At 41.1% G+C, this 26,545-nt stretch overlaps 1 protein-coding gene and 1 pseudogene across 1 annotated transcript; one reads left to right on the top strand and one right to left on the bottom strand.

Annotated features, from left to right (window-relative positions):
• The first annotated feature begins 980 nt into the window (after positions 1–980).
• Positions 981–1,883, top strand: LOC150039566 (sperm motility kinase-like). The gene has a single exon (XM_090327749.1). The coding sequence runs from the start codon at positions 981–983 to the stop codon at positions 1,881–1,883; it is 903 nt and encodes a 300-aa protein (XP_090183875.1).
• LOC150039565 (cytochrome c oxidase subunit 7A2-like, mitochondrial pseudogene) lies at positions 1,880–11,542 on the bottom strand (annotated as a pseudogene).
• Between the last annotated feature and the right edge of the window lie 15,003 nt (positions 11,543–26,545).

Genomic DNA, 26,545 nt, shown 5'->3' with positions numbered 1-26,545 from the left:
CCAGGTTCGATTCCTCAGTACCACATATGTAGCAAAAAGCCAGAAGTGGTGCTTTGGCTCAAGTGGTAGAGCCTTAGCCTTGAGAAAATCCAGGGTCAGTGCTCAGGTCCTGTGCCCAAGTACAGGACTGGAAAAAAATAATTATCAGTAAAATAATATGGTACCAAACCTGACACATCAATTTTTCTTTAAACTTGATGCCACTCTGGTAGCTTTTGCCAATCCCCATGTGTTCAAGAGATCATTGTGATCCAACATGTTTTCAGAGATTGTGGGAGCAAGTCCCAGAAGGCTGAGGTCTTGCAGAAGCAGATCCTAGGATGCCATGGCCCTGGAGAAGGAAGGAGGGACTTGTCCAGTCCTCATGGTTCCCAAAATGCTGCCATGAGAATGCCCATAGGGGTCCACTTGAAGCGTTTTACAACATTCCTACGAACTAGATCCTCAATGGTTCTATGAGTGGCTATGACTGGTCCATTCATTCCTGGTGACACGAGGACTGGCTGTGATTGGTCCATTCTTCCATGATGCCATTAGGCTTCACTGTGATTGGGCCATTTCCTCACAGACCTCACATGCCATTGTGAGGTGCCTGGAGGGGTTGCAGAAGGCTGTTAGTTGCTCTCCATTTTCAGTTAAAGTGCTGAGAGAGCTACTTTACAGTGCTTCAGTAAATCAGATTTAGATTGATTCTTATATTGGTGAGTGGGGAGGAAGGAAAGCTTTGGGTTGTGTGGGTTTGGGGATTTCCATTATTCTGTAGCTTAGATTGTGCTAATTTAAGATATGCTATCACTGAATTGATTAGCTAAACTTCGTTAAGATTTGATACCTACTCCACTGATGTATAAAATTGTTATATATATTAATATTTATATTTATTGTCATCTTAACTTAGCTAAGTATACTTAAAATATACTAGCCACCATATTTTCTTAGCTGTTTGGAAGTGGCTGGCTGTTTGCCATCCCATGAGAAAAATGGAGTCAACAGACAGCAAATGCCCTACATTCTCCTCCGCAGAGGAGGACTTCCTTGTCAGTCAATATCATGTACAGCAGACCACTGGCACCTTTGGGCAGGTGAAGAAGGCCTATCACTCCCTCACAGACAATGAGGTCACAGTGAAAATCTTGGGGACAAAAGAGTACCCAATGCTGGTGGAAAATCAGGTGGATATTGTCAAGCCTCTGAATTACCCCCATGTGATTAGGATGTATCAAGTGATCCAGGGAGTGGAACATGTCTACCTGGTGATGGGAATGGCCACCAAGGGAAACCTGCAGAGCTGGATCAAAGCATCATGCCAGGTTTATGAGAAGGAAGCAAGGAAGTTGATGAAGCAGATGGGAAGTGAGATGCAGTACTTCCATTGGCATGGGATTGCACACATGGACCTGAAGCCTGACAACATCCTTCTGGATGAAACCAGCAATGCCAAGGTCAATGACTTTGGGTTGAGCCTGAGGATTGCCCCAGTGCAGTTGATCACAGATCTTCCTGGTGCCTATGTGGTCTGTACCCCTAAAATATACCTGAAACAAGCCTACGATGGCTTCAAGGTAGATGTCTTGAGTCTGGGCACCATCATGTTGTTTATGATTATGGGACAATTCCCATTTCAAGAGAGCACTTTCAACCAGCTCTGTAGAAAGTTTGTCGAGGGCAGGTATGATGTACCACAACACCTGATTGCCAGAGGACATCATGTCTTTTTCCAGCTCTTAATTTTAAACCCTCAGCAGAGGTCTGATGTGCAACAAGTCATGGCACACACATGGTTTGATGGATTTGATGAAGGCTCCCTATATCCAGTTGAGCCCCTGCCCAAACAGTTATACCCAACTGTGGTGAGCAGGATGTGTTCAGTGGGGTACAGTTAATCACAAGTCCGCACATCAGTTTTGCACAGATCCTTTGATGATGTGATGACCACCCATTTTTCATTAAAGATGGCCTGAAGGCAGAGAGAGTCAGCCCTGTGACAGCTCAATCTCTGGAGTGGGGTATTCAGCACTATGCCACTGTCCCAAACCCTTCCACCTTCCTACTGGAGGAGAGAGGTAGGTTTCATTCAAGATTTCTTCCTTATCATTTCCCTCTGTGTCTGCTGACCTGTAATGTGAAGCAGACAGGCCGAAGCACCTCTTTGCCTGCCATTTTCCTCTGTTTCCTGCAGAGGAGCCCCAGTCACAGCCTCATGCCATATCATGGGTCAGTGGCTGCCTTCCAAGGTTCCTCCCTGCCACAGAGAGAAGAGGAGACATTTTGCCAAAGAGGTAAAGCAAAATCCCTGCCCTCTTCACAGCCATAGAATGAGAACAAAGTCTTGAGGGATACCAAGAGTCAGGGCTGCAAGCAGCCTAAAATGAGGCCTAAGAGATATGCCTGATATGGCTGTAAGGAGCTGCCAGTGGAGGCGGTGGATAAAGTTCCTGCTGCTGAGCTCCTAACATGCTCAACATGGACCTCTGGCTGCTCTTGCTTTGGACCTGGACACAACACCTCAGAGGATGTTGTCCTTTCCTTGGAGCTGACACAGCATGATGATAGAGCCTCTAGCTCCAGAAGAAAATGAGGCAGGAAGGGGATGCTGAGTAGAATGATGGATACCTTGAGGAGATTGTGCTGCTGTGTGCAGACCCAGTAACAGGCAGTTCCAGAGATGGCATTGAAGAGCCCTGAAAGACACCAAACTCACTGAGAGCCAGAAGCCCTGTCACTGATACAGGGAAGCTTCTCACCCACCCATTTGCTCACAGAACAACCCCAGCCAGGGGCTTTGTAACACCAGGATCATGCAAGAAAGAAAATGATAGCCCTGAAATACACCAAGGCCACAGAAAGCTAGAAGCCCTGTCTCACCCATCCATGTGGTCACACCAGAACCACCCAGCCAGTGACTTTGTAACACCAGGGGCATTCAGGAGAGAAGGAGCTTGAGTCTCTGGCACTATGACTCCAATAGAAAGATCAGTGCTCAGGTAGTCACAAATTGTACTGCCTGAAAACACAACTGATTTTCTAAGGAAAAACAGAGTGAATGTTCTCCAAAGAAAAAAACATGATCAATCATGACAAGAAAATAATGAAGCCAAACTGTCTTTGGGTGGCTGGCAGTGCTGTCCTCTCTTGGGTGGCTGGCAGTGCTGTCCTCTCTGTATGCTCCATTCCTTGGTACACTTAGGAATAGTTTAGAGGCACTTGTGTTCCCTCTTTAAAATGTAGCTAAGTGACTGAATCTTTTAAGCTTGAATTTCATTTTAATTCTAAGTTTACTTATAGAATGTAGAAAAATCCATATTTTCTTCATGATAGATATCTGTGAGGTCTATCAGTAATTGTTTAAATGTAATAAAACTCCACTCTTCAATGGAAAAAAAAAGAAAGAAAAAAATATAGCTTAAATCAGTGCTGGTTAAGACTCTGAATTCTGTGAGCTCCTCCTGTGAGAGAAAGCTCTTCAACAATGATTTCCACTTCCTGTGCCCAGGCCCCCATCCCCACGACATGACTATTCCCAGACACAAGGGAAATAAGGCAAGTCAAATACTGCACAGTCCATCAGTTCTCCCAGGGCTGCACAGACACAGGTATCAGAGAATCAAGATCATCTCAACATTGGCTGTGAATTTTCCATTCTTAATTACTGACAACTCTGATAGAAAGGGCTTTCTGTAGGTTGGGGTGAGATTTGGGTGAGGTTAGCATGATATTTTAACCTTTATTGTCAAAAAATTATATTTTTCTCGTGTCTTATTAAACAACTGTTTTTCAACTTCTATATTTCATTTTAAAATCATCTTAACTGTTTTCAAAACTCTTCTCTCTCTCCCTCTGTCTCTCTCTGTTTCTGTCTGTCTCTTTCTCTGTCTCTGTCTCTCTCATGGTTATAGAACTCGAAATCAGGTCTGGGGCACTGTCCCTTAGCTTTTCTGCTCAAGACTACTGATCCACCACTTGAACTACAGCTCAATCTCCCTGGATTTTGTTGTTGTTGTTTCTTTTTTTCCCCACCCTGGGTGTGATTTATTGGTTATAAATCTCATGGATACTCAGGGATTTTTCCCACCTGGGCTGGGTAAAAATTAATATCCACAACTCTCAGTCCTCTAAAAATCTAGAACTATAGACATAAGCATACATCACCCCGATCACTTTAAGGTGTTTCTTTGGCTTTTCTCTTATTTTACCTTCTTTTACATTTGTTTTATTCCTAATTGTTTTGATGGGGAAGAGGCTTGTTGATATTCAGTGCCTCCTCCTCCTGTTTCTTCCTCCTCCTAATCTTCCTCTTCCTTTTCTTCCATTACTTCTTCTTCTTCCCTTTTTCCTCCTCCTTCTCCTCCTCCTATTCCTTCTTCTCTTCTCAATTCTAACAGCTAAAATCCAAATTTTCAGTTTTCATGTGCATTTGGGTGCTAATTCTGCTAACTGAAAGGATTGAACTCAGAAGGCACTGGCAAGTTTCCCTAGTCTCCCTAAGTTGGCATTTTTATTTTATTTATTTATTTATTTATTTGCTCACTATGTTAGTCATCTTCATGCCTTGAGCCAAAGCTGAATTTCTGGCCTTCTTTTTTTTTCTTGTACTGGTGGTCTGGCCATATTTTTAATCCCCTCCCCCAATACTAACAGCCTCTTCATAAGCCACGAGGGATTTTCTGATTTTGGTTGGTTGTTTGGTTGTATTATTCCTTAGGTTTGAACAGAAGGCATAACCAAGTGTCTAACATTTTCTTTCTCTCTTTCTTTCTCTCTCTCTCTCTTTCTCTTTCCTTCTTCTTTCTTTCTTTCTTTCTTTCTTTCTTTCTTTCTTTCTTTCTTTCTTTCTTTCTTTCTCTTTCTTCCTGTATGCTAGCATGTTCTACAGCCAGAGCAGCAAGTCAATTTCTGGTTCCCTGTGCCCTTTGTATTGGTTAATGGAAGTCTCATAGTCCCATGAGTCTCATAGTGTCCCATGAGACTCTTCAATTAACCACCAAACGGTTGGAAGTGGTAGGGCTCCAGCCATGAGCAAAAGACCACAAGTTCAAGCTCCAGGACTGGCATACAATGCAAGAAGTCTGATGGCTTTTCCTGTCTAGGCTGGCTTAGAACTGTGATCCTCAGATTTCAGTGAGCTGAGCAGCTAGAATTTTTTTAGCTACAAGTCAATATTTATTTTTTGTTTTGTTTTGTTTTGCCCTTTGGTGTTTTCCTACTGTTTTAAATCAGGGCTTAGTATATTCTGTCTGAAAGTTTTTGTTCAGAGCTAGCAGGCTGTAGAATTTAAGCCAAACCTTGATTGCTCTTGTTTATTTTTTAAATTTGGGTTCTGGTATTATGCATTTCACCCAACGGCTGGTGCTTTTATCTGAAGTTTTTGTTTATTTTCTCAAGTCTACTGTTTGTTCTTATTTGCACCATATGTCAAGTTTGGTTTTGTTTTGCTTTTCCTGGGATGGTCCTACACCTTGAATTCAGGGCCTAGCCTCTGGCTTTTAAAATTATAATTATTTCTTTTCTTTTCTGTTTGTATCATGAGCTCTTTTCCTTCACCTTTTTATTTCATTCACTTTACTTTTTCTGTCATTTTTGTTTATTTCAGGTCGTCTGGTTTGTTGTCACACTAACCACCCACCTTCATTTTTTGTTTGTTTATTTTTTAAAGTCACAATTTGGAGGCTCATGACCTAGTGGTAGGGTGCTCCCCTAGCATTCAGGCAGCCCTAGCTTCGATTCCTCAGTTCCAAAAAGGAAAGGTGGAAGGGGTGCCTCCAGCTGTAAAGTGCTAGTCTTGAGGAAAGCCCAAGGACAGTGCCCAGGCCCTGGGTTTAAAGCCCCCAGACTGACAAGGACAAAAAAATGTAAAAAATAATTTGGAGTCTCTGCAAAAGTCAACTACTGTTTTTTGTTTGTTTGTTTGTTTGTTTGTTTTTGCCCCAGTTGTGCAGCCTGACCTGTTGATGGTTAATTGGAGAGGAGAGTCTCAGGGACTTTCCAGTCTAGGCTGGCTTTGAATCACAATTGTCAGATTTTACAATACTATGTAGTACCCTCAGCTTCCCATGGAACTCTTTATCTTCTATTAACCACCAAAAAAGAAGGACTAGAGTAGGGAATAAAGTAAGGAAGAAAGAAAGGAATGGAGGGAGAGTGTGGTCAAGTGGTTGGGCACTCATTTAGCATGCAGGAAGCTCTGGGTTCTAGTCCTAAGTACTACATACACAATACAAGCAAGAAGTGGTACTGTGGCTCAAGTAGCAGAGCACTAACCTTGAGCAAAATGTGTCCAAGGACAGTGCCCAGAGCCTGAGTTCAGGCCTCAGGACTGGCAAAACAGGAAGAAAGAAAGAGGAAAAAGAAAAGCAAAAAAGGGAAAGGCACAAGTTGAGTGGTGCTTCTAATAGTAGAATTATGAGCCTTGAAATAAAAACAAACAAACAAAAAAGAAAGCAAAAGATATGGGGTGGGGGGAGGGAAATGGGGACCAAGAAATGAAAAATATTTTAATGTTTGTGAAGTAATGCACCTTCTATCTGGTGAATATAATGTAATCCTTCTATTAATTACAATAAAAAATATACGGAAAAAAAGAAAAGGAAAGAAAAAGAAAATCCTCCTCTGGGAGAATCAACCCTATGTAAAATCACTTATACCAAAAAAAAAATCCTGAAGTTGATTTTTGCCTCTAAATGTATACTAACTAGCTTTGGGTGGGTGGGGGGAGAAAGACATGACTTTTGGATTCTATTCAGGCCCAAAGTTCAAGCCCTAGAATAAGAACCAAAAACAAACAAGTTTTTTTGTTTTTGTTTTTTAAGAACCAGGGCAAACACCAATGCCTCACACCTGTAATCTTGGCTTTTCACTGCTTGCAATCTGAGGATTGTGATTCAAAGCCAGCCTGAACAGAAAATTTCCTATGAGACCCTTACTTCCAATTAACCAACAGGCAGGAAGTACTAGAGCTCTAGCCATGAGCCAAACACAGCAAGTTCAAGGCCACGACTGCCACTCACTAAAACAGCTTTCATGGGCTTCCCTGCCTAGGCTGGCTTTGAACCACAATCCTCAGAGTTCAGCAACCTAAGCAGGTAGGATTACAGATGTGAGACATAATTTAAAATTCTTTAATTGGTTCCTCTCTTCTGGCACCTTCATATCATTTCATGATTGCTTTTACTATTTTTCTTTTTAAAATTTCAGTTCTTATGGCTTTTTAAGGTCTAGAAACTCACACTCAGTTTGTATTTTTGTTTTTGTTTGGGTTTTTTGTTTGAAAATAGTTTCTATACCTTGGGCTACAGATGAACTACTGGCTATGTGTGTTTTTATTTTTGCTCCAGGGTTTCAATTCTGGGCTTGATCACTTTCAGTGAGTAGTTTTTTTTCCTCTCAAAGTAACCAAAGTATACAATAAGAGGCAAAACTCAATTTCCAATTATTATTATTATTATTTTTAAATTTGAGTACTGGTACTTAGGACTTGAACTTAAAGGACTGGTGACTCTCCCAGAGGATTATTCTACTTTTTTTTTTAATTCAAGGCTATCATGCTCAACTTTTGAGCTACAACTCTACTTTTGCCTTTTTTTGGGGGGGGGTATTATTCTTCTTTGGTTGGTAATAGGAGATAAGAGTCCCAGGAGAAACCAAGGGCATTGGACAGTGTCCTAAAGTCTGAGGACTGAATTTCAAAACTAGCCTGGGCAGGAGACTGCATGAGATTCTTAACTTCAATTACCGCCCACAGGCCACTAGTCAGTGGCAAAGGCATGAGCCACTGTGCCAAGCCTGGCTGTTTATTATTTTTAATATTTTTAGTTCCTGTTATAGGGCTGGAATTCAGAACCTGATCCCTAGCCAAGATATTTTTTCATCAAAATAGCAGGGAATATACTTAGAGCTAAAATTGGACTCATGATTTTTTCTTTTCTTCTTCTTTTTTTAATTCAGGGCTCCCTGACTCTACTACTTAAGCCACAGCTCAATTTCTGCTTTTTTATTATTTTGATGGTTCATAGGAGATAAGAGTGGATACACAAGGGCACTACACAAAGGCTTGACATCTTAGGATCCCAGTTTGAAGCCAGCCTGGCCAGGAAAGTCCATGAGACTTTCAGAGGCAGAAAGCAGTAGAGCCCCAATCATGAACAAAACACCCCAAGTTGATTTGACAGGCACACACTAATACAACTGTCATGGACTTTCCTGCCCAGGCTGGCTTTAAACTATTATCCTCTGATTTCAGTGACTGGAGCAAGTAGGATATAGGCTTCAACCATGTTCTCAAAACATTCAGTGGCCCTTCGGTGTTTTCTCTTTTCACTCATTTTTTGTTCGGTTTTCTTTTTCTTTCTCACCCTCCCCCCTTTTTAAAATTTGTTCAGGTACTCTGCCTTGTTTTCTTGAATGGGCCACTCTCCCTGAGGTTATAATCTTTCCTTTGCTTTTTTCCCTCAAGGCTAGCAGGTGAAAACACAGCCAAAAGTCACAGTTTCTGTTTCTTTCTTTCTTTCTTTCTTTCTTTCTTTCTTTCTTTCTTTCTTTCTTTCTTTCTTTCTCTCTCTCTCTCTCTCTCTCTCTCTCGCTCTCTCTCTCCCTCTTGCTCTCCTTTCTTTCTTTCTTCTATTTAATTCTTTCTTTCCTTCCTTCCTTTCTTCCTTCCTTCCCTCCTTCCTTCCTTCTTTTTTCTTTCTTTCTTTCATGGTTTATGGGAGAAATAATCTCATGTGAACATGGGGGCATTACACAGACTCTGAAATCTGAAGACTGGATCAATGCTAACCTGGTAGGAAAGTCCATGAGAGTCTGTAATCAACCACCAAGAGACAGGAAGTATTAGAGCTCTAGTTGTGAGAAGAAAAAGCAAGTTCAAGCTCATCACTGCCGCTCACTAAAACAAGTCTCTTAGAATTTCCTGCCCAGGTTGGCTTTGAACCATAATCCTCTGATTTCAGTGAACATGGCAAGTAGGATACAACCATGACCCAAGTTTTCAAATTCCTTTTTATTTTTGCCATATCTAGGGCTTGAACTCAGGTTTTGAGCACTGTCCAGGGCCTTCTCAAGGCTAGAGTTCTACCACTTGAGCCACAACACTATTCATGGCTTTTTTTTGTATGTACTACTGAGGATTTAAACCCTGGTCTTTGTGCATGCTGGACAAGCATTCTACCACGAGGCCAAACCCCAGCCTATGTTTTCAAATACTTCTATTGTCTCTTTGATATCTCCTCCTTCCTTTTAATTCATTTTCCTTCCTTTTTCTATTTGTCTATCTATTTTGTTTGAGTCTTCTACTTATTTGTTATGGATTGGCAACTCTCCTTGAGATCTTTTGCTTTACTTTGCCTTTTCCCATCAAGATTATCAGGCTTCAAACTGAAAACCAAAGCTCTAGATAGGTGCCTTCCTGCCTGTCTTCCTTTCACCTTCCCACATTCTGTCCTATCTCTTTTCCTTCCTCCCACCCTCCCTTCCTCCCTCCATTCTTCCCTCCATTCCTTCCTTCCTTCCTTCCTTCCTTCCTTCCTTCCTTCCTTCCTTCCTTCCTTCCTTCCTTCCTTCTTTCCTTCTTTCCTTCATTTTTTTTGTGGTTTATAGGAAAAAGGGTCTCATGTAGCTATGTGGGCATACACAGCCTCTGGAATATGAGGATTGTGGTTCAAAGCCAGGCTGGGTAGGAAAATCCATGAGACTCTTTTCTTCAAGTAATCACCAAGAGATAGGAAATAGTAGAGCTCTAGACATAAAACACAGAGAGTTCAAGCTCTCCAGTGCCATTCACTAAAACAGGTCTCATGGACTTTCCTTCCCAGGCTGGCTTTGAACTTCAAACCTCAGATTTCAGCAATCTAAAATAATAGGATCACAGATGTGAGCCATGATTTAAATTTCTTTAATTGGCTTCTCTCTTCTATTGTTTTTCTTTCTTTCTTTCTTTGATTGTTTTTTCTAATTCAACATTTGGAAGCACTGCCATTTAGGCCACAAGTCAACCACTGGCCTTGGGTCCTTTGGTTCTGGTTCAAGGATTTGAACTCTGGCCTGGTCACTCTCAATGCTTGCTTATTTTATTTTATTTCCTCAAACTAGCTGTGAGTACAATTGAGGCCAAAACCTGACTTTTGACTTTGTTTTAAATTCAAGGCTAGCGGGCTCTAATACATGAACCACAGCTCAACTTTTGCCTTTTTATTTTTTTGGTGAGTCATAGCAGATAAGAGTACCCAGAATAAACAGGCACAGTACACAGACGCTTGATATCTGAGGACCATGGTTCAAAGCCAGCCTGGGCAGGAAAGTCCATGAGACTCCTTATCTCCAATGAACCACCCAGAGGCAGAAAGTAATAGAGTTCTAACCATGAACAAATCACCAATGAGTTTAAGTCCACCATTATCAGGGAGGCTCATGGATTTTCCTGCCCATGCTGGTTTTGAACCATAATCCTGTGATCTCAGTGAGCTGAGCAACAATAGTATACAGGCATGAATGATGCTTTCATGCTTTTGAGTTGTCTCTTTGATATCTTCTCCTTCCTCTTAATTCATTTTTACATGTATTTTTTCCACAGTCAAATATTTCATAATTTAAAAGGATAACATTTTTAAAAGGTAAAGGAGGATCTGTGACATGGTTGCATCCACAAGAAGAACCAGCCTGCATTGCAGTGCGAACAATCCTGCTCTGTTCCCATGGGAACACAGACTTGCTAGGACCTGGGCTGTGGCAAATAGCACTTTGAAACAAGCACAGGCAGGCTACAAATAATTTCTATTAACATTTTGCTACAAGATGGAAAAATCCCCCAAGGTACCACTAAACAAAGTCCCTTATTTCAAGCGCCTAGTCTTGGCTTGCCTTACTTCTTCAGTCAAAACCAAATCTATAAAGGCTTGTGCACTCCAAGGTGGAAAAAAAACCCCACACTCCAGGTATCTGAAGACCTCAGCTCTGACTGACACTAACTAACCAGCCCCTGTTCCACCTTCATTCAGACTTTCCAGGGAAATCAGGAGACCAAATAAATGAGTTCTGACATCTGACAGGCCATATGCACTTCACAAACAAACCAAAATACTGTTCATATCTTTGTCTTTGTTTTGCAAAATTTTTAAGGAGACCATCCAAGAAGAGGGAATGAAACTGATTATTTGTTAAATGAAAATTGAAGTTTCAAAGGGTCTATTCCAAAACCCAACTATGCTCTGTACCAGAGCTCTCTTGTTTTTGGGCTGGGAGGCCATGTGGAGGGCAATCAGGAATGGATGGTACCTCCTGATGTCAGTGCACAGTGGTTGGTTAAAGCATCAGATCAGGCAGGCATCTTTTCAGGTGGATGGGCATACCATCAGATATCTGGAAATACTTCTACAGCTCTGGATCTTTGTTCTTCCCAGAATAATCATAAACAGTGGGATTGGAAGTCAGCTTTGTTGGTGTGGTTAATATGACAGACAGAGCTTCAGTGGACATCACAGGCTTTAATTCCTGTGGGCTTCCGGTCTGAAGTCCAGGTTCCAGCCAACTTCTGTGTGAAGTCTCTAAACATGTAGCACAGGATTCAAGCAGCCAAGCCTCCAGCACCCGCTGCTGGTGAAATCGCCCAGAAGGATCTGCCTCCTTTGCCTTAATTCATTTTTTTGTTCTTCTTTTTTTTGGGTGTGTGAGTTGTGGGGCTTGACCTCTTCTGGACCCAGGCATTGTTCCTGAGCTCTTCAGCTCAAATCTACTGCCCTACCCTAGAGCCAAGCTCCACTTGCCATTTTCAAGGTGTTAATTGGAGATAAGAGTCACAGATCCTTTTATGCCTGGACTGGCTTTGAACTTTGATCCTCAGATCCCAGCTTATTGAGTAGCTAGGATTACAGGTGTGAGCCACCACGCTGGCTTTTTTTTTAATTCAAGTTCTCTAACTTGTTATGGATTGGCTTGTCTCCCTTAGGTTTTTATCTTGCTTTGCTTTTTTCCATCCAGGCTAGCAGGATTCACACCAGGAACAAGGTTCAAATTCAGGTTTGTTTAGTTTATTTGCTCTTATTTGCTTGCTTGCTTGCTTGCTTTCCTGCCTGCTTGCTTTCTTTCTTTGCTTCCTTTTCTATTTCCTTCTCTCTTTCTGTTTCCTTTTCTCCTTTCTTGTCTCCCTACCCCCCGCCTTCCTCCCTCCCTTTCTTCCTTTTCTTTATTTTATTCGTTCTTTCTTTCTCTCTCTCTCTGTTTCTTTTGTATTTCCCTCCTTCTATCCCTCCTTCCCTCCCTCCCTCCCTCCCTTCCTTCTTTCTTTTCTTTCTTGCTTGCTTTCTTGCTTTCTCTCTCGCTCTAATTTTCTTTCTTTCTCCCTTTCTTTCTTTTCTGTTCTTTGATGGTTTATATGAAGAAAGAGTCTCATGTGAACTTGAGAGCATTACAGAGGCTCTCAATTCTGAGGGTTGTCTTTCAAAGCCAGACTGGGCAAGAAGGTCCTTGAGATTCTTATCTGTAATCAACCACCAACAGCGTGGAAGTACTAGAGCTCTAGCCATGAGCAAAATAAGTTCAAGCCCTCCACTGCCACTCACTAAAGCAGGTCTCATGGACTTTGCTGCCTAGGCTGGCTTTGAACCACACTCATCAGGTCTGAGCATCCTCAGCAGGTAGGATTCCAGATGTGTGGCATGATTTGAAAGTGTTTAACTTGCTCTCCTCTACTTTCTCATTCCTTTTCATCTAGTTCACTACTTCTGTACACATTTTTTGCTAGGTTTTTCAGTTTTATTATTTCAGGACCTCTATTTTCTTGTTGGGATTAATCACTCTCCCTCAATTTCTTTTTTCAGTTTAAAACTTTTTATTTTTGTTTATTTCCCCTCAATATTTAGAAGCCCTGGTACTTGGGACACAGTTATACTACTAACTTTGTTGTTTATACCAATATAGGGCTGGACCTTATGGTTTGGGCAGTATTCCTGAGTTCTTTTGCTCAAAACTGGATAATCTATGACTTTGCTCCATAATGCAACTTTTGGTGCATGGGCCGGGAACCCCCAAGCCCATCCAGATGCCTAGTCAAAACCCGCGGTAAATAGGCCGGCTATGTTTGTCTCTGTGTATTATTTCCTTTTGTTTTTTCTGATTTGGATATCTCCCTTTGAGATGGGACTATTCTGCTTGCTCTTCTAATGATGAATTTTAAGGATGTTAGAAGCAGAGGTTTTGATTTGAGTAAAGACAAATTAATTACTCTTTGTAATTTGGAATGGCCGACCTTTGATATTGGATGGCCCCCAGAGGGTACCCCCAGCCTCCCAACAATTTCGGAAGGTTAGGGAGAAAATTTTCTTACCAGGATGATCTGGCCACCCTGATCAAATTCCTTACTGTTAATCTAGACTTGGTCTTGCAACATTTTTAAGAGAAAATTTGGGGTTTACTTAAAGGTCTCTGCTTCTCTGTTAGATGTTTTTGTCTTGTTTGGTACCAGCCCTAATGTTTTGTTAGATGTTTTTATGGATTCTTGTTTTTGTGTCCTTGTCACTAAGACAATTGGTGCCAGTACAGAGGCATCAGTCTTGGTTCCCCCAAGACTGAGGTGTTACTCTTGCCCCCCTGATAGGTAGGATGTTCTTGGCCGGCCGGCTCCAGAAAATGGAAGTCTTCATGGGGAGTTTGCTTGCCTAGTATGCACAAAGACCTGGGTACAATTTCCTTGGTACCACATACATAGAAAAAGCCAGAAATGAGCTATGGCTCAAGTGGTAGAGCCCTAGCCTTGAGAAAGCTCAAGGACAGTGCTCAAGCCCTTACAGAAATTTTCTGGCTTTTAACCAGCTTCCTAAGTAGTTAGGATTACACACATGAAGCACTGCTATACTGCCTGGATTGTTGTTGTTGTTTATGTGCTAGGGCTAAAACTCAGGTCCTGGTCTCTGCACAAAATAATTTTTTGATTCAGTGTTTCAGGGAGTACCATTAGAGCAAAATGGACTTGTGAGTTTGGTGGGGTTTGTTTTGTTTTTAATTCAAGGTTCCCTGGTTTAAAACATAAGGCATAGTTCAATTTCTGCCTTTTAATTTTTTTTGCCAGTCCTGGGCTTGAGCTCAGGGCCTGAGCACTGTCCTTGGACTTTCTCAAGGCTAGAACTCTACGACTTCAGCCTCAGCACCACTTCCCTCTTTTTCTATATATGTGGTACCAAGGAATCGAACTCGGGTCTTCGTACATGCTAGGGAAGCACTTTAACCACTAGGCCAAATTCCTGGCCCCTGCCTTTTAATTTTTTGATGGTTCATAGGGTATAAGTGTTCCCTGGAAACACAAGGGCACTGCAGAGGCTTGATAATTTAGAATGGTGGTTTGAAGCCAGCCTGGGCAGGAAAGTCCATGAGACCCTTATCTCCAATAAAAAACCCAGAGGCAGAAAGTAGTAGAACTTTAATCATGAACAAATCACTAATCAGTTTAAGTTCACTATTGCCTGGAAGGCTCATGGATTGCTGCCCAGCCAGGCTTTGAACAACAATCCTGTGATCTCAATGACCTGAGCAAGAATAGGATACAAGCATGAAGGATGTTTTCAAAATTTTGAGTTGTCTCTTTGATACCTTCTCCTTCCTTTTAATTCATTTTTTGTTCCTTATTTTTGTGGTCCATGGGGCTTAAAATTAGACTGGGCGATTTCCCTGAGCTCTTAAGCTCAAGGCTACCACCCTACCCTGAGGCAAGCCCCACTTCTTGTTTTTGCAGAGGTTAATTGGAGATAAGAATCTCAGGGCCTTTTGTGCCCTGGCTGGTTTTCAACTTTGATCCTCAGATCTCAGCCTCCTGAATAGCTAGGATTACAGGCATGAGCCATATCACCCAGCTTTTGTTGTTGTTGTTGTTGTTTTAAATTCAGATTCTCTAACTTATGATGGATTGGTCAGTCTCTCCAAAGTTTTTATCTTTGCTTTGCTTTTTTCCCTCCAGGCTAGGAGGATTCACACCAACAAAAGTACAACTTCAGACTTTGTTTATTTTATTTGTTCTTTTCTTGTTTGCTTTCTTGCTTGCCTGCTTGCTTACATTTTCTTTGTCTCTGTCTTTCTTTGCTTCTTTTTCTATTTACTTCTCTCTTCATTTTCTTCTCACCTTCTTTCTCTTCCTCCATTCCTCCCACCTCCCTTCTTTCTCTTTCTTTCTCTCTCTCTCTTTCTTTCTTTCTTTCTTTCTTTCTTTCTTTCTTTCTTTCTTTCTTTCTGTCTTTCTTTCTGTCTGTTTATCTGTCTTTATTTCTTTCATTTTCTCTTTTTCTTTCCTTCCTCCCTCCGTCCCTTTCTTTCATTCTGATTTCTTTCTCTTTCTTTTCTCTTTATTTTCCTTCTTCCCTCACTCCCTCTATCCCCTACACCCCATTCCTCCCATCCTTCCTTCCTTCCTTCCTTCCTTCCTTCCCTTCTTTCTTTCTTTCTTTCTTTCTTTCTTTCTTTCTTTCTTTCTTTCTTTCTTTCTTTCTTTCTTTCTTTCTTATTTTCTTCCTCTATCTCTTTCATTATTTTCTGGGGTTTTTTTTGGTGGTTTAAATGGAAAGAGTCTCATGTGAACATGGGGGCATTACACAGGCTCTGAAATCTGAGGATTGTGGTTCAAAGCCAGCATGGGCAGGAAAATCCATATGGCTCTTATCTATAATCAACCACCAACAGACAGGAACTATTAGAGCTCTAGCCATGAGCAAAACAATTTTAAGCCAACAATTACCACTCACTAAAGCAGATCTCATAGACTTTCCTGCCCAGGCTGGCTTTGAACCACACTCCTCAGATCTCAGCAACCTCAGCAAGTAGGATTCCAAATATGTGACATGATTTGAAAGTGTTTCACTGGCTCTCCTCTACTTTCCCCTTCCTTTTCATCTAGTTCACTATTTCTGTACATATTTTTTGTAGTTTTTCAGTTTTACTATTTCAGGAACTCTAGTTTCTTATTGGGACTAACCACTCTCCCTTAAATTTTTTTTTCATTTTAGATGATTTGTTTTCATTTTTCCCCCCTCAATATTTAAAAGCCCTGGTACTTGGGCCACAGTTCAACTACTGGCTTTGTTGTTTACCTCAATGTGGGGCTGGAACTTATGGTCTTGACAGTTTTTCTAAGTTCTTTTGCTCAAAACTAGACAATCTATGACATTGATCCACAATGCAACTTCTGGGTTTTGAGTTGTAATTGGATGTAAGTGACTCAGAGAATTTCTGGCATGGGCTGAGTTTGAACCAGAACCCTCAGGTCTTAGCCTTCTGACTAGCTACAATTACACACATGAAGCACTTCTGGCTCACTGTTGTTTTTGTTCCTGTGCTGGGGATTGAACTCAAGGCCTGATAACTGTCCCCACAAATGTTTTTTCCTTAACTTTAAGAGGGAGTGCCAGTATAGCCCAAACTACACTTAGCATTTCGGTGGGGGTTTTCATTTATTTGTTTTTAAATTCAAGGTAGCAGACTCCATTACAGGAACATAGCTCAAGTATGGCCTTTTTATTACTTTGGTGGTTCATATGATATAAAAGTACACTGGAAACACAATGGAATTACACAGAGGCTTGACAACTGAGGATCATAGTTTAAAGCAGGCTGGCGCAGGAAAGTCCATGAGACTCTTTATCTCCAATGAACTACTCAGAGGGAGAAAGTAGTAGAGCTCTATTCTTGAACAAAACACAAACCAGGTTAAGTCAACTACTGTCAGAGACACACTAAAGCAAGTCCCCTGGATTTTTCCCACTCAGGCTGCCTTCAAACCACAGTGACCTTCAGTAACGTTAGCAAGTAGGATAAAGACATGAACTGTTTTTCTTTTTCTTTTTTATAAGTTGACAGAACTCTAGATATCTATTCAACATATTCCTTGGTGAAGATTTATGATCACAACATTTTTCTCAGATGTTAAGCATTTGTCACTATGTAAATACTAATAAAATCTAAATTTGTATCACTTCATATTCACTAAATGTCTATAAATTGTATTTTATTTTTTTGTTAGTACTAGGCCTTGAACTCAAAGCTGAGCACTGTCCTTGGACTTCCTCAAAGCTAGAGCTCTACCACTTGAGCAACAACACCACTTCTGACTTTTTTCTATGCATGTAGTGCTGAAGAATCGAACCCGTGTCTTCATGCTGTTGTACCCGAATTCCTAGAACCCCAAAAAGACCACCAGAGGCCACAGTCAAAGCTAAAAAGCAAGGGTCACTTGTTACGAGTCTAAACTCGGACCTCCGTGTACCCGTAGCTGGGAATGCTAAGAGGTCCTGAACAAGGGTTTTACACAGCTTTTATAGGGGAATTCCATAGTTAAAATAACCTGATTGGCTGTTTGGTAACTCAAACCACTGGTCGCTTTAAGATTAATTAGAGCTCAGGTGCCTAACCACTGAGCATCAAAATGTTGCCACCTAGGGTTCAAGTACATGGGCCCTGAGCAAGGGAGGGGGAGGGGTCATTCCCAGAACATGGGACAATCTTGGCACAACAATGCATGTTAGGCAAGCACTCTTCCACTAAGCCAACCCAACAGCAATTTATTTTTATTATTTTAAAGAATTTACAACATTGATATTCACATCATATTTCAAATGTTTAACCATGTTTAACCAACAAGGAGAAGGGAATCTCTATATATGAACCATTGTCAATATTTTCTTTTGTCAGTTGTAGGGCTTGGATTCTGGACCTGGGTAAGGTCCCTGAGCTCTCCAGTTCAAGTATACCACCCTACCCCTTGAGTCCCAATGCCACTTCCACTTTTCTGGTGGGTAATTGGAGAAATAGGTCAACTGGTCTTTAGTGCCCGGACTGGCTTTGAATGGAAACCCTCAGACCTCAGATTCCTGATTAGCTAGGAATATAGGAGTGAGCCACTTCACCCATCAACTTTTGAAAATTTTGAGTTGTCTCTTAAATCTTCTTCCTTTTAGTTCATTTTTTGTTCCTTTTTTTTGCCAGTCATGGGGCTTGAACTCAGGGCCTGAATATTATCCTTACACTATTTGTCAAGGCTAGAGTTCTACCACTTGAGCCACAGCACCACTTCCAGCTTTTTTCTATATGTGGTGCGTGGAATCGAACCTGGGTCTTCGTGCATGCTTGGAAAGCACTTTACCACTAGGCCAAACTCCTGGCCCCCATTTTTTGTTCCTTTTTAAATTTTTTTTTGCCAGTCCTGGGCTTGAGCTCAGGGTCTGAGCACTGTCCTTGGACTTTCTCAAGGCTAAAGCTCTACCACTTGAGCCTCAGCACCACTTCTGGCTTTTTTCTATGTATGTGGTACCGAGGAATCGAACCCGGGTCTTCATGCATGCTAGGCAAGCACTTTAACCACTAGGCCAAACTCCCGGCCCCTCCTTTTTAAATTTGTTTGTTCAGGTTTTCTAATTTCTTATGTAATGTCTCTTCTCTCAGGCATGTATTGGTTTGCTTTTGTTTTCCCACAAAACTAGCAGGCTTTACCCCTGCAGCCACTGCTCAACTGCAGGCTTTTTTCCCTTCCTTCCTTCCTTCCTTTCTTCCTTCCTTCCTTCCTTCCTTCCTTCCTTCCTTCCTTCCTTCCTCTTTGCTTCTTCTTTTCTTCCTTTCTTCCTTTTTTTCTTCCTTGAACACTCTAGCCTTCCCAACTTCCCTCTCTCCTTCCTTCCTTCCTTTCTTTTTCTTGTGGTTTATGGGCAAAGAGTCTCATGTGAGCATGGACTTACATTGGTTTTGAAATCTGAGGATTGTGATTCAAAGCCAGCCTGGGCAGGAAAGTCCATGAGACTTATCTGTAATCAACCACCAATAGACAGGAAGTACTAGAGCTATATCCAGGAGTCAAATATAGCAAATTCAAGCCCTGCCTGTGCCACTAATTAAAAGGTAGTTTTCAGAACTCCTTATATGTTGAAAAATTATATTGTTTGGGTATGGAAATGGTTTATTTTCTTGTAAGTACAAGCCAATTGAGAAGTTAGTGAAGTAAAACATGGCCCTGGAGTAAGGGAAGCATGACTGCTACATATAAATAAAAGTTAAAAATTGTTTTTATTAGGGGTAGTGTAATTTAATAATTTAAATAACAAGGAACTTTCTTTTACATTAGACATGTAGACTTTTTTCTTTCTTTCTTTCTTTTTCTCTTTTGTCAAACATAGGGCTTGAACTCTGGGCCTGGGCACAGCCCCTGAACTCTTTAAATCTACTGCTTTGAGCCCCAGTACCTTTTGCAGTTTTTTATTGGTCAATCGGAAATAAAGAGTCCCATAATCTTTCTTGCCTGGGCTAGATTTTAATTGCATACTCAGATCTCAGCCTCCTGAATTGGTGGGATTCCAGGCCACAACACCAGTGTGTGGCTTTGTAGTCCTGTTTTCAAAATGGAATTACATTTGCCTCATTGGCCTAGGGATGCCTTACCATATTCAACACTGATTCTAGAGTTATAAGTGTCAACGGACACTGGGGTAATGGGTCATAATTAATTTTTATCATCATTAGTTTTAGAGTATTTGCTTTTCTTGGGCCTAACTGGTATGATAGTCCTGCTGTTCAAGTTGGAAATAAAAGGGCTAAAGGGCCAATTAGAGCCATATTTAGGGTTGTAAACCAAGAAGAAGCAGCAAACAGTGACTGAAACTTATTGATGGATTTATGGCTTGTTAAATTATTTTTAATTACAAACTTTCTTCTTAATAGACAGTATAAGAGTACCAGGTCTCCGCTAAGGCCATGCAGACACTTTCTTTTTTTCATATATTTTTATTGTAATTAATATAAGGGTTACATGATATTGCCAGTTAGATGGTGCATTAATTCCCATACATTGATACCCTTTCATATGTCTTGGTCCCCATTTCCCTCCCCTCCACCCCCACCCCTCATCTTGTTTTCCCTCCTTCCCTATCCAATTTCAAATAACCAAATACAAATATATCTGATATATCAGGTAACACAGACACTTTCTTTTTTTATGAAAATATTTTCAGGACTTACTCTGTTCAGACGTTTACTTGGGGAAACTTTCAGTGTTGTTCATGCCTGTAATTCTAGCTATTCATCAGGCTGAGATTTGACCATCTTGGTTTAAAGTCAGCCCTAGGACCAAAGAAAGTGAGACACTCATCTCCAATTAATCACTAAAAATTGGAAATAGGACTGTGACTTAGATTTACAGTGGTAGGCATGAGATGAAGAACTCAAGGCTGAGGCCCAGGGTTAGGGCAGCTGCCTACAGTTGACGAGCTCAGGGGAAGCACACAGGCCCAGAGTTCAAGCCACATGACACACCAAAAAACATACTTGGGGTCACATGCATGGCTTAGCAGAAGACTGCTAGCCTAATATGCATGCAGCTCTGGGTTTAAATTCCTTAGGACCACCTAAACAGAAAAACACCAGAAGTAGTACTTTAGCACAAGTGGTAGAGTGCTGGCCTGCACCTTCCTGTACTGGAAGAGGAGAGCTAAATTAGCATGAGCTCCAGAGAGGGGTCCACAGGAGGTACAGGGCTCAATCCTCTCTGCCTTCCACATGCAGGACCTTCTATCTATGCCTTCAGGAGGAGCTCATCCATATCCTGAATGTGGCCATATATTTTGCACATCATCTGTGGCCTGGACTTTAATACAGTCCAAGGTATTCCTCCTGTGCCTCTAGTGTTGGGAAACATGGTCGCCCAGGCTATTTTATATTTTTCTGTAACAAGCCACCTGAGGCTGGATACTTTTAGAAGTGAAAATTTCTTGAGGTTGCATCAGACAAACACATGTGTCTGGTACATACTTATTCCAGCTGTGTCACAGCAGGACACATGATATCACATAGCAAGAGTACAAGGCCAGAAGAAAGAAAAAGATAGTGAGATACCACCCATCCCATACCCATCTCAACATAATGTTGCACATGGGGGCACATAAGAAACATTGTGATCTAGGCCAAGCCAGGCAAAGATACAAAACTTTATCTGAAAAAGAGGTATGCCTCAAGTGGTAGAGTGCTTCTCTTGCAAGTGTATGGTCCTGAATTCATAACCTCAGTCCACACACACACACACACACACACACACACACACACACACCTCAAGGATGCTTACACTGCGGCAGGTATTATTTCATCTCTTATGTGGCCAGGGCAGATTATTTTCCCTCTTGGATACTTAGATATTCCATGTGTAATATGAGACAGAAGATTATTGGTTCAAAAAGTTGGAATCTGCAGGGCACTGTTAGGGTAGGTTTTATATTCCAAATTTGATCTTCAAGACAACTTGGAAACAGTTTGGGGTCCTTCAGAAAAACTTTATGTTCTTTTTTTGTGGCAGTCATTGGGCTTAAAATACAGGCCTAGCTGCTGTCCTGAACTCGTTGTGCTCAAGACTAGTGGTCTACAACTTTGAGAAACAGCACCATTCTGGCTATTTGTGGTTAGTTGGAGATAAGGTCTCTTGAAGGTTATTGGTAGCTCATAACTGTAATAATCCTACAAATACTGAAAGATTAGATCTGAGGACTGAAGTTCAGTCCCTAAGTGCAAGCTCTGCAATTGACTAACACAATAATAGTGTCCCTGACTTTCCTGCCCAGACTGGCTTTGAACCTGGCTTTGAATGATCCTCAGATCTGTTTCTGAGTAGATAGGAGATCTGTTTCTGAGTAGATAGGATTGCAGATGTGTACGACCACCACTTGGCACCCAGGATCTTCATAGGTAATATCCATATTTTTCTTGAAGCTGACCAGAGCTATTCGTTTCCTGCAATAAGTTTCCTTACCATGAGATCGAACAATAACCTGTCTTATCACCAGGGCTTATCACTTTCCCTACCAGGCTATGTATTACTGCTTTTTTATTTCACATAGGGACCAACTGAGAGCCAGTTTTTGCTTTTATTTTCTATTGTGGAGGTTAAATGAGGCCACAATCTACCCCTTGATCCATGCCCCTTTCCTGCACTTTTAGTTTGCTTTGCAGATAAATCTTCTCACTTTTGCTTTAAGTGGTTTTGAATGTGATCCTATGTCTGAATCCCGAGCACCTGGGATTTCATCCCGCATACGCTCCTGTGCAACTTTTTGAGATCTAAGAAAAATGTGTACCAGTGATACTTGTAGAAAGCTTGACAAATGTTCAGGGACTACCAAAGAATGATTACCATTCAGAGTGGAAATAGATGGTATCACCGTACCAAAATCTGCCTTATCCCAGTATTTATTCCTTTGTTCTTAAATCTTATGTAAATGTATACATAGTCTTTTCTCTTTTCATGTTTTCACATTTTTCTAAGCTGTCTCCCTCACCCACAGCTTCGTTGAGGTATAATTCCCTAATAGAAGAACTATGTACATTTACAGTGTTCATGATTTTGTGTCTCTAACAGCTTGACTAAAATATGGATCACTAGGGCTGGGAATGTGGCCTAGAGGTAGCATGGTTTCCTAGAATACACAGAGCCTTGCATTGGATTCCTCAGTACATCCACAGAAAATAGTGGAAGTAGTACTGTGGCTCAAGTGGTATAACAATAGCCTGATCACAGAAAGGCTCAGGGATAGTGCCTAGGACCTGAGTTTAAGACCCAGGACTGGCAAAAAAAAATGGTTCACAGACTGCTCTGTGCCACCACTGAAAGCATACAAACCAGTTCATTTTAGTATATTCACAGAGCACAACAATCAGTCTTGGAATCTTTTCACTTCCCCTCTGACAATCCCTGTAGTGATTAACATAATTTCCCATACCCAGCACAGTCCTCTCTAAACCTGCGCTAGCCTTTGTCACTCACTAATCTATTAGATTCACTGGCCCATTTGGATGCTTCTTTTTTTCTTTTTCTTTTCTTTTTTTTCCCTTTTTTTTTGCCAGTTGTGAGGGTTGAACTCAGGGCTTAGGCACTGTCCTTGGACACTATTTGCTCAAAGCTAGTGCTCTGCCACTTGAGCCAGAGCACCACTTCCAGATTCTTTTGTGTATGTGGAACTGAGAAATCAAACCAAAGGCTTTGTGCACGTGAGGTGAGCACTATATTACTAGGCTAAGCTCCTGGCTCATTTGGGATATTTCCTAGCCCCAGAATAATATCTAGAGTCTTTTGCTTTTTTCCAGTCTTGGATTTTGAACACGGGTGGTTTGTTTTGGTACTGAGGAATCAAGCTCAGGGCTTCATGCATGCTAGGGAAGCACTCTAGCACTAAGTTGTATTCCCAGCCACTCAAAAGGGTTTGTTTTTTTGTTTTGTTTGTTTGTTTGTTTTGCAGACTTCTGTATGTCATGTTTGCTAGACCCATCTACATAACTAACATGTGAAAGTATTTCTATCCCAATAGGTCAATCAATCCTCATTCATGTGGGTGTTTCATGTCTGCAAACCAAAGCTCAGAGTGGTGCTCTGATTCTTATTCTCTAGAGCTCAGAGACAGAGATCAATCCAAAGAAAGGACTGCTTTTCAAATGCTTTGTTCCAGAAGTAGACTGAGTCCCCACTAACAGTCACAAATCACATGTGGTAAATAGTTCCTTGGCTCTTCAGTTGAGTTCATTTGTCTTTTGTATGGCTTCCTTTCACAGAAAGAATTTCCCAATTTTTTCTTAGAGCAACAGATGATATGAAGAAAGTAGTGATGCTGTTCCCTACTGGTTTTCTAGTGGTTAATTGAAGATGAGTCTCATAGACTTTAGTGCTGTGACTGGCTTTGAGCCTCGCTCCTCACATGTCAGATTTCAGCCTCCTGAGCAGATAGGATTACAGCCATGAGCAACCATGCCTAGCTCTTCCTCTCTTTTCTGTGCCTAACCTAGGGCTTGAACTCCATGCCTGGCATCTATTCCTTTGGTTTGTGCCCAAAGTTAGCATTCTACCACTCGAGTCACAGTACTATTTCTGGCTTTTTTTGTAGTTAATTGGAGATGAGGTATCACAGACCTTCCTGACTATAAGAAGGTGACAAGGAATGTGGGTATCTGAGCCCCCAAGAGTATGCAACGCATCATGGGACTGGACCATGATGTGAGTTCATCTACAAATCCATGGAGCCTCTTAATGGCTGGCCAGGTCTAAAATTTGCAGGAGTGGATATACCATCATTTGGAGCTGGCCCCTGGCCTTCCAGCTAGAGCTCAGCCACATGTGAACTTTGATCTGACCACTGTGCCCTGTGTCAGCTACAAGATGCCTCTTTAACTTATGATAAGTAGCTGAGAACACCCAGAAGTACAAACTCTTAAACTTAAGAGCTACTAGGTCTGGTTGCATGGTAGAATAAGCTGGAATGTTGAGAAATTATAGGTTTCTGGATCCTATTTTGAATCTACTGACTTAATTCACTGGGTGTTGTTGTATGCTGTCATGTGTTTTAAAAGCTAAACTTGTGGTTCTTCTCCTCCCACTCCGGCCTTAAAGGGGACTCCAACTAGGTATCTGATAATTGTGGACCATTAGTAACTTCAAGTACCAAATGTCACTTGCTAGTGACTTCATGTATTAGTTGACAATGTCTTAAGTGCTCACTGACTTTATTATAAATTCTACCATTGATGATTTGGAAATTACTCTTCCTGAAATGAGGAAGTGTCAGACACCCAAGTATTAAGAGTGGCCTTGGGTGATACTCTATTGGCTCAGGAATCAGCAAACACGGCCCGCATTCAGTAGTTTGGATAAATCTTTTGGGGCCTACTGTTTCTCCTTAGGGAGTCCTAGGCTTCTCTTTGTAGCCATAGAAGATGGAGAAAGTAGCTGCCAAGCCTGATATTGTCAGGACCTATATATCTTTCTGGTATTCTGAGATAGAATTTTCCTTTAAGCAATATGTCTTTGAATTTACTCTGCTTTGGTTTCAGCTTCCTAAGTAATGAAATTACAGGCATGCCCCTCCATGTCTAGCTGTTTACCAATGGCCATTTGAAACAAGAAACATGTACCATTTCTACCAATACAATTGTGAAAAGAGCAAATGACTTACAGCATAGTTACAAAGTACATAGAGTCGGGTGCCACTGAATTTCAAATCCAATTAACAACAAAAGTACTTATTGTTGAAGAGGAAGTTACTTGTATCACTGAGCTTTAATTGCGTATATAGAAATGTGACTGGAGCTGGGTGCCAGTTTCTCACATCTGTATTCCTAGCTCCTCAGGAGGCTCAGATCTGCAGATTGATTATCAAACCTAAACAGCCTCCATGAAACTTTCAATAATGGAAGTAGAGTTGTGTGTGGCTCAAGTAGCAGTGTTCTAGCTTTGAACACAAAGATATTGGGGGACAGCACCCAGGCCCGGAGTTCAAGCCACACACTGACCAAAAAAAATGTGATTGGATAATAATATTTACTATTTCCTGTGTTTTTAAGGCCAATCAATACATATAATTTATCAAGCATTTCCTATTGAAAAGAAATAGGAATTTCTCCTTGCCAGCAAATAAATTGTGATGCTGCACAACAGGCACTGCATATCCTCTAATTCAGTGTAGAATTGAATGTAAATTTTGTCATGCCTGTTAGAAGAGCAGCTCCAGAGCCAGACTGATGAGCCAGATACTATTCTGAAAATTGGATTCATGAGGTAAATTTCATTTTCTGCACATGAATTTGCCACATTGATTTTGGTCAGGAAATCTCTAAGGCTCAGGAAAGCATTCTAGCTCTGTATCCATTTACATTCTTATCAAAGGGAATTAAGCCAGACAATGGTGGTTCATGCCTATAATCTTCATTGCAGAGTAGACTGAATGTAAGGATCATGATTCCAGGCCAGCCTAGGCAGGAAATTACATGAGACTTGTCTCCAATTTTGCAGTGTTAAACCCAGTTGTGGAGATATGGCTTAAGTAGTAGAGTATCATCCCCAAAGAAAAGAGCCAAGGGAGAAGTAGAGACTCTGAATTCAATCCAGAGTCCTGACACATAAAAAAGAAACAATGAAATTGTTTTTACAAATGAGAAACCAGACCCTTGCTCATCATAACTGATTTCAAATTACTTGTGAGAGAGAGCTAATGCTTCAAAGAGGTGACCTGCTCTGTGGATTCTTAGCTACTACATTCTACAGCAATGGCTATAGATGTAAGAAGTGGTTTGTTTCAGCAAGCTTCACAGAACAGTGATTTCTAATTTCAGTGAGACTAAAAGGGGTCAGTCATTATCTCTGTTCTCTTTCAGAACTACTTCTCATTAATGATCAGTACTAAAAAATCAGATGTGCATTGGAAGGGAAATATCTAAGTATACTTTGTGATTTTGAAAGGGGATATTTAATTTTTATTTTTCTTTTGTGTGGAGGCTATCATCCTTATTCAGTTACTGAGTGAAATCATCAGGCTATAATAGAGTAAAAAGACAACTGACAGACTTCAATGGCTGGGTTCTGATTTCTCAAGTATGTGACAATAAATTTATTGCACCTCCTTGGAAATAAATATGCTCCAAGGTGCTTCTGAGGCTTAATTTGTTGCTTTAAAAAATAGTAAATGATGTTTCATCCAATACCTACTACAAGTGTTATAATCACCTCTCTTTTATCCTACCCATTTGGAATATTGTTGTCTTTTTCCTATTTCTCTGTTTTGTTTCTATA

Source organism: Megascapheus bottae, unplaced genomic scaffold, assembly GCF_031878675.1.
Source record: "Megascapheus bottae isolate mThoBot1 unplaced genomic scaffold, mThoBot2.hap1 HAP1_SCAFFOLD_97, whole genome shotgun sequence".
NCBI classification, from domain to species: Eukaryota; Metazoa; Chordata; class Mammalia; order Rodentia; family Geomyidae; genus Megascapheus; species Megascapheus bottae.
The sequence above is the reverse complement of the archived record's forward strand: the minus strand, read 5'-3'. Positions and strand labels throughout refer to the sequence as shown.

Coding starts and splice junctions, on each gene's coding strand:
- LOC150039566 (XM_090327749.1), top strand. CDS start 981: ATGGAGTCAACAGACAGCAAATGCCCTACATTCTCCTCCGCAGAGGAG.